The sequence below is a fragment of the Eptatretus burgeri genome, chromosome 2, assembly GCF_056783735.1.
Source record: "Eptatretus burgeri isolate ZD-2024b chromosome 2, Ebu_testis_v1, whole genome shotgun sequence".
Classification (NCBI taxonomy): Eukaryota; Metazoa; Chordata; class Myxini; order Myxiniformes; family Myxinidae; genus Eptatretus; species Eptatretus burgeri.
This window is the reverse complement of record NC_140962.1, coordinates 56,123,101-56,135,394: the sequence shown is the minus strand read 5'-3', so window position 1 is coordinate 56,135,394 and position 12,294 is coordinate 56,123,101. Positions and strand designations below refer to the sequence as shown.

The 12,294-nt window shown below is 41.9% G+C and overlaps 1 protein-coding gene across 5 annotated transcripts in view; it reads left to right on the top strand.

Moving 5' to 3' along the window:
* The window catches only part of LOC147032091 (muscarinic acetylcholine receptor M3-like), a 201,303-nt gene extending 189,653 nt beyond the window's left edge, over positions 1 to 11,650 (top strand). For all 5 annotated transcript variants that reach the window (XM_085869395.1, XM_085869392.1, XM_085869394.1 and 2 more), the window contains one exon: positions 6,668 to 11,650. In XM_085869395.1, coding sequence (XP_085725521.1) covers positions 6,668 to 7,456 — 789 coding nt within the window. In that variant the 3' untranslated portion in view covers positions 7,457 to 11,650. The remainder of the gene's footprint in view (positions 1 to 6,667) is intronic.
* Positions 11,651 to 12,294: the final 644 nt, after the last annotated feature.

Genomic DNA, 12,294 nt, shown 5'->3' with positions numbered 1-12,294 from the left:
CCAGTTGAGCTAATAATACACATCATCTACACTCCTGCAAAATAATAGTCGACTTTATATTTTAAATTTTTGCTCTGTTACAAGCTTTTTCTTTTGAATATAAAATGTCAATAAGCTTTTTTATTTCCAAAATCAAGACTCCTGAATGAGTAGGGTGATGTAGGATATGAACTGACAGTGGGTCAGTGGGACAACAGTTGGAGATAATAGGCAAGGAAGGATTGAATTTGAAAACAGAGGGGGTAGAGTGGAAGATACACAGTAAGCTACAAGTGAGAGGGTTGGGTTTGGAAGCAAAGTGTTCCTGCCCTCTTCCTATTCCTAACCTTCATCAATGATTTCTCTGGCTCTCTGGAAAATCTTCTTTATCTATTTGCTGATGACTCCACCCTCTACCATGACATCCCTCTTCCTTCAGATAGGCAGGCAGCAGTCCATTCCCTGTCTTCAGACCTTCATATAATCACAAGCTGGTTGAACACTTGGAATATGTCATTCAATCTTGATAAGTCCCACACTCTCACTCTCCATCTCCGAAAGGGCCGCATGGCAAACCCTCCCATCTACTTTCTTAACAATGCTCTTGAAGTTCAGTCATTCAAACTCTTGGGTCTCACTATCAGCCAAAGTGAGACCTTAACAGATCTGCAACTTGATGGAGTACTTCTCTCCCCTCTGGGCTGGCACCCCTACCTCACACCTTGCTCATCTGGACACTGTGGAAACCAAAGCCTTCAAGATCATTGGAATCTCCTACAATGAAGCTGAGTCTATGGGCGTATCACTTTCATAACATGAACAGGTCGATAGTCTCTTTGTCTTCTACTGATTCATTTTTCATCTTGCACCCTCAGCCCTTTCCATTCTATGTCCCCCATTGCCACAGATGTCTGCAGGGTGGATGCAGTCCACCAGCAAGCCCCTTCTGGTGAAACTCTTAAAATCCAGAAGCACTGCTGATGTCCACTATTTTCTTCCTCCTTTTTTTTTTTCCACAATCTCTTCTATCTCATTCTTCCTTTCAGGTCTTCAAGACAGCTGTTCACCATGATCTGATCTTTTATACTCCCATTAATCTCCCCCAACCCCTCTTTTCACAAGCCCACCTTTTTCCAAATTCCCAGTTCTCCCTGCCTGTGAGTTTGCTTCTGTGTCCATCCTGTCCATCCCATGCATCTTCCCCTGCCCCTCATTCTTCCCCACAACCCTTATTTGTCTAAGTTTCACTATTTTGTGAAATATACCCTAACCCTACTGTTGGTGTCCCCCCCCCCCATCTCTTTCTCTCATTCCTTTTGTTATACTGTATTACATCCTGATCCATTATATGTTCGAGCAATTCTATGAGCCTTGGCTTTGTAAACAAATAAAGAAATACAAAAATATTATAATGTGGGTAATAAAGATTGCAGGTAAGGATGGGGGGGGTGGGTGGTTGGGGGTGGGTTGATGACAGGATGATGTTGCATTGCCTATTAGATGATCTGGAAAGAAGAGTAGGATAGAACAGCCTCTAGAAGTCAGCTCCACAGACAGGAGAAATGAGGAATAAATTAGTTGAGTTGTTTAGTCAGCCTGGATTTTGGAAGTTTAACGAGGAGGGAGTTGAATAAAAAAAACTGTTTATCTTGCAGTTGCTGGGGAGAATCATGGGAGAATCTGAGAAAGGAGATATATATATATATATATATATATATATATATATATATATATATATATATATATATATATATATATATATATATATATATATATATATATATATATATATATACACATACACATACATAGACTGGAGGAGAGGTGGTTAAAAAAAAAACATAGCAGACCTTAGCATGTGTCCCAAAGCAGCAGCATACTATACACATGCCTCTTCCTCCTTTACCTCTACCACTTATTTCTTCCCAGCAGTACTCCAATGAGCTACAATCAAAGGCCTGATAGATGATGAGTGGCTCTGATTTTTAAAGGAAAGACATGGAATGGTGGATGATGCAACCAGTCTGCGGTTGTTATTTTTATGCAAGATATTCTGTATGGGCAGCCGAGGAGATGTTATGCCTGATTGTGAAGCCGAGCAGTTCAAAAATCTGATGCTCTTCCATTGGCTGACCATGGGAATAGATAGGTGGGTTTGGTTGTGATCCTTTCAGTGACATTGTGAGAGTGAGATTTCCCCAAATTGAAGGATGTACATCTTCTATTTGTCATATCCCACCGGCATCTAATCAATTCCAGATCAGCACAGAGTGTTACAGCTACAGTCTGCCGAGTAGTGTGATATTTGTTCTGTCCACCACAATATGGAGCTGTCTGTAAAAAGGAAGAGAGAGTTTTTTTTCAGAACATTGGATCAGTCATTTATGTAGATTAGGAACAAGACTTGGCCCAAGACACTACTTTGGGGGACTCTAACCTCCATTGGGAAAGGAGAGATGGTTCCATTAATAGCAACATGTTGACTGAGTGATTGGTTGGAGGAAGTTAAAAATCCAGGAGAGAAGATGACCTTGTGTGCCGCAGGCAGACAGCTTGGCAAGCAAAGTAGGATGCAAGACCATGTTGAATGCCTGGGATATATCTGGGGCCACAATCCTGACCTCATTTTGAGATGTTGAGCCTCCCACCATTGCTAAGAAAGGAACAGCAAGCAGCTTGTCCAGAGTTGAATGACTGGGATGAAATCCAAACTGATGGTCAGATATTGGGATGTTTGAAAACAGGAAAGACTCGACATCAGTGGCAATGATGGATTCCATTACTTTACTTAGAATTAGAAGAAAGCTCATTGGTATGTACTTGATAGGATTTATTTTGCACCTCTGTTGTGGATGGGAGTAATAACTCAAGTGATGATGATTTGTTGAAAAATGTTGAGAACAATTACATACCCATTAATTATTTAGCATGGCCGATGTCGACACTTGTGAACTTGGAATGGAGATAAAATATTTATCTTTTAAAAATGGTTGCAAACATTTTAGAATGAATTCTACTTTAACAGTCCCGAATAAAAAAACACTTGGCTTCGTATAGTTGCGCTGCCCCAACAAAAAAAAATTAATAGAAGTAAAGACTTCACCATAGCTGCAGAAGTCCTTTTTGTAAACTTAGCAAATACTTGGCCCAAGATTGCTGTTTAACTCTGTGTTACATTGTCGCTGCAGCTTTTGGGCATTGCCATCTACAGATGCAGTCGATATATCTAAGCTGTAATTTAACATCAACAAATGTTCAGATTTATTGGCCAAATATACATTATCTACAAAACGGCAGAATTATGACAATCCTCCCCCCCCCCCAATATGTCCCATAAAAGGGACACTTAAAAGGTTTTGTGAATAAGATACAATTATTAGAGTCTAAGACACATGGTTATTTAGACTTTATTACATGTTAATCCAATTGCATTCCCAACTGACGTCAGCACATGTTCGATGAATACATTGTTTATAGTTTAATACGTTTGAGGAAGGAAGCATTGTGGCAAATATAAATCCATTTGGTTCGATTCCCAATGGAGCTTCTACCTTCAAGTGTGCATGCACAGTTCAAGCTTCGCCACTCTCAGGGTAGAGAGAGTTGTGTGACCGAGGACACTCAATCACACAAGTACCGTTATTTCATCTTTTTCTGTCAATTTGATGAAGAATTGAAAGTTTTTGTTGTGAAAATGACTTTCTGCTTGTGAAAATGATATGGGACAGCAAATTTCAGCTAAATTTAAGGGGGTAGGCTGCTCAAAGACACCCATGGCAGTACCACTACCTGCTCCTCAAGATCCTCCAGTGGAACATTGGTTCTGTTGCAAGCTCTTGGGGCAAGCTGCTGAATAGAGGGTTTGTGGGTTTTGGGGGGATGATGTTTCCGCCTCATGGGTAGTGCTGCTGGTTCTGTAGTACCTGCTATAAGGTACCATAGGAGTTGGTGTTGTCTCATGCATGCCGCTGGAAAGCTAGAAGCCCAAACCTAGGTGTAGCACCCTGCTTCGTCATCTGGCCCACAAACTTGGGTTCACTTCTCTGCCAGGTTGTGACTGGAGCCGTACTGAGCACAGGATTCTGGGATGTCCCATGTTTTCCCTTCCTGAGATAGCAAACCAATAGTTTGCACCAATAGTTTGCACTGTTGGTGCCATCTATAACGATCCTAATTTGTCTGCAAAGTTCCCAGAAGCCCATCACCATCTCTTTATTTAATTATGGGCCAATCAACAGCAGCATCCCCATTCTGATTACATTTTCCCATCTTTCTTTGCTTTTGCACCCAAGGGACCCCTCTTGATTTTTGGCGTCAACCCTTCCTCTGTGATGTCAATAAAAAATCAGTTGTCCAGGAGTTTGTGTGTGTGTGTGTGTGTGTGTGTGTGCATTTTTGTGATTTTGTGGTTTTTTTTGTTCCTTCTCACACACACACACACACACACACACACACACACACACACACACACACACACACACACACACACACACACACACACACACACACACACACACACACACACACACACACACACACACACACACACACACACACACACACACATCAACCAAAGAAGCACACTGACCCTATCGTACTGTATAATATGACGCTGATGTCGTGAACATAAATTATACCAACACATCACCTCCTTACTTGGAGGCATCCGTATGGTGCTCGAACCTTTGCAAACTGAGATTTACAGCCTATGGTCATGAATAGACGAAAGCAGAAATTTCGATCTATATTTCGCTTGTTGCTCGCAGGTCATGCAGCAAGCACTGTGATGGGACTCGATCTGTGTCCTGCTGCCTCGTCAAGTTAGGGGGTTTCATTTGGTTTATCAATGAGCCTAATATGGTCATGAATGTGAATTTAACGTGCTTTAACGTTCCATCTTTATTTACGTTTAACATTGTTCAGGGACAGGGACAGGGACAGGGACAGGGACAGGGACAGGGACAGGGACAGGAACAACATCGGTATGAGAGGCCGAATAGCCTTCTCATGTGCCAAAGTTCCCAGTGTATCTTTGTGTAACGTTGTTAACAACAAGAAATGGGGAGAGGAGAACAGAGTTGGGGGTGAGGGTGCATAGAGTTGGAGGAGGGAGATTGAGATGCTTGTAAGGGATGGGGATTGAGGACTTAGGGGTTTGGGGCAGTTGATGACTTGAATAAGAAAGGGGGAGGGGATGACAGAGTTGGATGGGAGGAGGGAGGACAGAGAGGGGACAAAGATGGGATCAAGCGGTTTGGCCAAATACACCAAATATACATTATGCAGAATTTCCATGGGTCCCAGATAGGCCTGTTGGGTCCCCTGTGTATTTTGGGTCCTCAAGGTCTTTTGGGTCTTCTGGATCCTTTGAGTGCTTGGGGTCATCAGAGTCTTTTGCATTCTCTGGGTCTTTTGGGTCATTGGGTTATTTGGGGTTCTCTGTGTCTTTTGGGTATTTTAGGTCTTTGGTGTCCTCAGGGTATTTTCAGTCTTTTGAGTCTTCTGGGTCTTTGGGTCTTTTGAGTCTTCTGGGTCTTTTGAGTCTTCTGGGTCTTTGGGCTCTTTGTGTATTTAAGGGTCTTTTAGGTCTTTGGCAGCTTTTGCGTCTTCAGCGTCCTTAAGGGTCTCCGTAGGATTTTGGGTCTTTTGGGTCTTTTTGGTCTTTTGGGTCTTTTACGTATTTTGGCTCTTCTGGGTCTTCTCGGCCTTTAGGGTATTTTCGGTCTTTTATGTTTTTGGTGGATTTTGTGTCCTCGTGGTCTGTTAGGTCTTTTGGGTGTTTTGGATCCTCTGGGTCTTTTGTGTCCTCAGATCATTTGTGTCCCCTGGGTATTTTGAGTGCTTGGGGTCATCGGAGTCTTTTGCAATCTCTGGGTCTTTTGGGTCATTGGGGTCTTTTGGGTCCTCTGTGTCTTTTGGGTATTTTAGGTCTTTGGTGTCCTCAGGGTATTTTCAGTCTTTTGAGTCTTCTGGGTCTTTGAGTCTTTGGGCTCTTTTGTGTATTTAAGGGTATTTTAGGTCTTTGGCAGCTTTTGCGTCTTCAGGGTCCTTAAGGGTCTCTGTAGGATTTTGGGTCTTCTGGGTCTTTTTGGTCTTTTACGTCTTTTGGCTCTTCGGGTCTTTAAGGTTCTTCTGGGTATTTTTGGTCTTTCAAGGTCCTCAGGGTATTTTGGGTTGTTGGGGTCTTTTGTGTATTTATGGGTCTTTTAGGTATTTTGGATCTTTTGCATCAGGGTCTTTAAGGGTCTTTGGGGGTATTTTGGGTCTTTTGGGTCTTCAGGGTCATTAATGGTCCTTGGGGTATTTTGGGACTTTGGGGTCCATTGGGTCTTCGGGGTCTTTTCAGGCTTTTGGGTCTTTGGGGTATTTTGGCTTCTTGAGGTCGTTTATAATTGTGGACGACGTCAGATCAGCTGTCCAACTAATGGGGGAAGAGCGGATATACATACATACATACATAATCACATACAGTATACTTGCACCATTATATATCGATGTAACCTTTTATATCACCCAGCCCTTTATTTACAAGCCAGGTTATTTTCAAACTGTCATTTGCTCCCAGAAGCAAACAGTGGAAACACATCACATGGGGAGTTTCCACAAAGGTATTGGAAAAACTAAAAATATAGAAATCTGTGTAAAAGAATATGAAGCGGTTGTCAATAACTACTCTTGTTTCATTCAGGACATGTTGGCTGCGAGAACTGCTCTCCGCGAATGCAGCTGCAATTCCACTTGGGATGGGCAAGAAGAAGCCCCCTCACCTTCACCATCACTATACTCTGAAGAGGATGATGAGGTTCCTCCTGATCGTCCCAAGGCCATCTACTCTATTGTGCTTGCATTCCCAGGACACCGTCCAGTGCTGCGTTCCCCTGAAACCTCAATCACTGATGACGATGTGAGGACGCAGGGAAATCCACCTTCTGAACCAAGTGTGGATCGGATGCATCGGCAAAACACTAAAGATAACAATGGTACAAGCATGTCACTTACTGGAGCTCGTGAAAGCACAAGCAGTGGGGGAGGCGGCACAGGTACCCCAAGCCCATTATCTGGAATTCTAAGTGTTAAGGAAGCCATGGCAGCCAAAAGGTTTGCAGTAAAGGCCCGCAGCCAAGCAAACAAACGGAAACGAATAACCCTCATCAAGGAGAAGAAGGCAGCAAAAACGTTGAGTGCAATTCTTCTGAGTTTCATAATCACATGGACCCCGTACAACATAATGGTGCTTGTTTCCCCGTTCTGCAATGGGTGTGTTCCCGATAAACTGTGGACGCTTGGCTACTGGCTTTGCTATGTTAACAGCACAGTAAATCCAGTGTGCTATGCTCTGTGCAATAAGAACTTTCGCAAGACCTTCAAGTGGTTGCTTCTTTGTCAATGGGATCAGTGGAAGAGCCAGGGTTACCATTTTCCAAACCGTCACTCCATTGTGCAAACTAAACGGTCAGGTATGCATATGAAAACCTAAAGACAATAGGCCTGTGAGATATCATTATTTTGTGGACCTTCTCGTAGGGTAGCTAATGAGTATCAAACTACACTTTAACAAAATTGGATTTACAAAAATTATCTGCCACTGCTGTGGCGTGGTGATGGCTTGGCATGCCTGGCAATCAAATAGCTCTTTGGCAATGCCAATTAAGAGGTCACCAACTATTTTATGGAAAGTGAAGTTTCGACATTGCATAAAATGTAAGACTCACACACTGGATTGGATTTTGATTGCAGTTAATAATGTGAAAAATACCTGTGCCGGTTACAATCCAATTAGATCTCATTTCATTATTTCTGGAACGACCCCATGCACCCTGATGTTTCCTCTTATTTCTTTCCCTCACATCCCAAGACATCATTTCTCCTCCCCATCCCCTCATACTCCTTCCTACATTAATGCATTTCCAGAGATATTCCTCACTCACCCGCTAAATTACCAGGCTGACAAGTGGTTTTGGAATTGTCATCTTGACTGGAGTTTTATCATTGGTGAAAGGCTATACATCACCCAATGGGTATCACATATCGTTTTATTTTATATATTACCTTAGAATCTACTGTCTCAAGTCAGATGATGTTTACTTGGTTTCATGATTTGGTGATGGGACAGAATGGGAAAGAGTAAAGCTGTGATGGGGGTAATGGGTGGGTTAGCATTGGTGTCAGCAAAACAAACAAAAAAACTTTTGCCAAAACTTTGCTGTTACAGAAGTACAGGCAAAGAATTTGTTTCAAATCCTCACTGCAACAACCAAGTATAGTGTCTGTAATGCCTTGGGTATGTATCGTGTAAGCTTTTCTGTTGGAGTTTGCAGTTCCTAGCCCATGTGTGCGAGCAATGTTCATTGCACATCTCTTGAAACGTCATCATTTTAACGAACAAGTACTCGTTCAACTTTGGAAAAAGGGGAATAGAGGATGTTTAAGCATATTGTGTCAACCTTACTACTGCACCAAATACAGTATTCTATGGAAACCTACCAAAATATTGTTTTCCGAATCTAGAGATTATATTCAGTTGCCATCTGTACTTTAATTATCTTCAGATAGAATGACGTTTAAAAACAATAGTATACAAATGCTTGGCCCAGAGTTGGACACATCAAGCAAATCGATAAAAACAAAGGAAAAGAGGAAAGAGGAGAGGAAGAAACAGAAGCATACAAGTAAGAGGGTTTGGTTATATAGGGATATTGAGGTGGTAGAAAACTTCGCAGGGAGTGATGCAAGATGACGTGAAATGATGCTGCACTACTTATTGAAGCCCTGAAAGGAAGAATGAATGTTATTGAATTACAACTCTTGGAACAGAAAACAGTTCCACAAAAGAGTGAAAATAGGAATTAAAGACGAGAAGCGTGCGGCAAGCTTGGGTTAGTGGAGTTTGACAATGATGCAGTTCACTGGAAGAATGTGTTTTTCCTGTAAGAGCTGGAGAGGATTGTAGAGCTGAGAGCAGAGAGTGATAGATCAATGGAGAGGTAAAACTGCCCTTTCAGCGATATGAAAGCAACAGGTGTTGTTCTTTGTACTCGATGTAGGAGATGCCAGTGATCCTGAGAATGTATATGACAAAGCATCAAGGAGAGACAGATGTGAGGCCCATATAGGAGAACATTTCTCCATTGAGCTCTGCAAAAGGTCTTGTATGGTGTGAGTAGTTCTTATTTTTGAAGAAATGACTTGGAAAAAGGGAGTATTCCCAGTCTGTGGCTGGTTTTGGAGGCAAGCTTTTTACATGATCAGCCTCGGAGTGAAGAGTGGTTGTGAATGTGTGGTGATGATGAGGTCTGAGGGTTCAAGCAAATATACCTTTTTCCATTGGCTGATCATGACAATATGCACGTGGGTTCATTTTATGTTCCTTCTGGATTGGCACGGTGAGACTCGGTGATTTGCCAGGTTTAGGGATATGTTCCATTTGTTAGAACAATATGTAATTAAGAGGAGAGAGAGAGAGAGCGAGAGAGAGACAGAAACACAGTTACTGTCTTCCGGTCAGTGGGATCAGTATATGTCTGGCTCAATTTGGAGTCATATGCAAAAATGAAAAGAGGGTTTCCCAGTGAATCGGAGAGGTCATTTATGTAGATCAGGGACAATACTATCCCTAACCATAGAACAAGACACAACCTTTGGAAACTATAGGCACCACTGGGAGAGGAGATGGTTCCATTGATATCAATGCATTGACTTAACAATTGGAGGAAGCCAGGTGTGAAGTTGGCCTTGTATGCCGCAAGCTGTGAGCTTGGCAAACTGAGCAGGATGCTATGCATGAACTGTTTTGAATGCCAGATATGTCCAGGTTGATGTTCCTCACATTTTTTTTGAGACATGGCTTTCAACCATTCTTGAGAGAGGAGTAGTAGCAGCATGTCCAGAGTTGTGACCAGCATGATGACAATCAGACATCAGGCTGTTTGAAAGAGGAAAGACTTCATGTCAACAGCAATTATCGATTCCAAGACTTTGCTTAAAATTGGAAGAAAGGTTACTTCTTTGCATCGACAAAATGTAAGTTGAGAGAATCTGATTTTGTATCCTTCTCCTGAATGGGAGTGATGTTTGTCACGTCAAACAGTTGGATGTGACTAAAGGAGCAGGCAAAGGAAAAGCAGGAGCAGCAGAAACGGAACTGAGAACAGTGGCACTAATACAGGGATGCCAGGATAGCCTAGAGGCATGCATACTCGCCTCTGAAATGTCAAGCCTGGGTTTGAATCCTCACCCAGATATAACTGTCTTCTTGATGTTTCGCAGGCAGGGAAAGGCATCAATGTGGGTGATGTCCACTGGATGGACGTTTAACTGGGAGTCCTGTCTGCCAGCATTAGCCTGTCGACATTAAGGATCCCACGTTGTCTTTCGCAAAGAGTTGGCGAGCTAATAGCAGCACCCTGGAAAAAATTCCAAATTCCTGATCTAACCTACATGGAGCACGACACAGCAACAAAGCTGTGACTCCATCAAATTATGTTGCCATCTGGACACATCTTTGATTTTCGGGTTGAGGCTGGACAGAACATGGATTAAATGGGTATAGCACTCATTCGACAGTGTATACAAGGGTGTAAGACGCAGAAAGAGTGGGAAGGGTTGTGAACCAAGTTGAGACATTATTTCTTATCTTGAGCAGAGTCTGTGTTGATACCAATTGAGATGAGGGGAGAATGGATGGGTTGCATCCACCAGAGATGGACTTGACAAGGTGCCATCATGATGACTTGAAGGAAGGACACTGGTTGGAGAGTTCAGCCTTGAGATTACAAAGATAATATTCTCTGGCTTGCTTCTTGGTGGACGCACACTCGTCGCATGTTTTTGCATCAAGACAATTTTTTCTATCTTCAAATCGACTTCCAATTCTCAAGTATATTCCTTGTGGGTTCCAAATTCACAAGTACATCGGCTGCTCAGTGAAAGGCCTTTACAAAATCAGTGCTATTTATATATGGACAAAGATATTTTATAAATTTAAAATATTATGGCACTACACAGATAAAGCACTTATCGTCGTGGAGTATACAATATTTATTACCACCACAGAAAGATTATATATGCATAAAAGGATTTGTAAGCAAAGCTTCAAAATGATCGGTGTCAACGTAAAGAGGTGGAATGAAGGAAACCGAGTTGTTTGTTCAATGGAACATCTGTGTATAATCATGTTATGTTGTGAATAGTTTCTGAAATTGACTTTTGAAGGTGTTCTAATGTTGTCATTGGCAGCAGGTATTTTGGGTACTTCATATTTTAAATGGTAAACGACGTGAAATTTTCACGTCAAGATCAATTAGGGACGGGCAAAGATTTGGAGAGGAAGGAAGAAGAATGGGAAAGCTGAATTAAAAGTGAAGGAAGGTTTAAGTTCAATGAAAATCAAAAGGGTGATGTGGTGAGGTGTGTGAAGTTCAAAGTAAGGGGTAAAGAGGGGCTGATAATAATTAGGTGAAATTTGAGGTTGGTCGGTTGAGGCAGTTAAGGTGGAGGTTGAATATTTCTTTTGCATTCTGCTTATCCTCATTTGTACAGTATTCCTTAAAAAGGTTTGTGATGTTTAATGTTTTAAAATAATGTAAAAAAACAAAAAGATTATTTAAGTGTTTATTTCAAGTTGTACACTTTGTACAGAGTTCATAATAAAAGCTTCTGAAAGTCTTTAAAATCCTCATTGTGCGATGGTCTAAGAACGTTCCTTATGGCAAAGTATTTACCAGCAGATACACCATCTATGTAAGGTGCATTTCACAGCACTCAGGGGTACCAATGTAAGAGAATACATTGGAGTGATTTTTTTTTCTCATCATATGGTGTTAATGTCCGATAGGATGGTGGAGAGGTAGCGCCTATTCTCGGTTACCTTTCAACTGTCTAGTCTCAGTTGGATTCCCGACCTGACAATATAAACTGTCTGATTGGTGCTTTCCAGTCAAAGGCTTTTGCCTCGCAAAGTGTACCATCCTATGGAGAGATGTTAAGCTGAGTGTCCCCCTTGCTAGCATTAATTGGCGTTGACATTAAATAGTCTATTGTCGCTCATGAAGAGGAGGCGGGTTATGGCCAGGATCCTGAACAAATTCCAAATTACTGCCTTGATTACCACTGATAAGGCAAAGGCAAACAACCCAAAGTAATTCTTGTTTTGTAGCTGTTTGGCAGCATCACATTAGCAAATGTCCCCCATCCATACTCATTATCCATACTTATGACTCCTATACATACCCATCCATACTCATGATCTCTTCTACCCCAAGTGACCCCATTTCCAAGCATTCCCTTTTTCTCCCTCTCTCTCTCTCTCACCTCTTT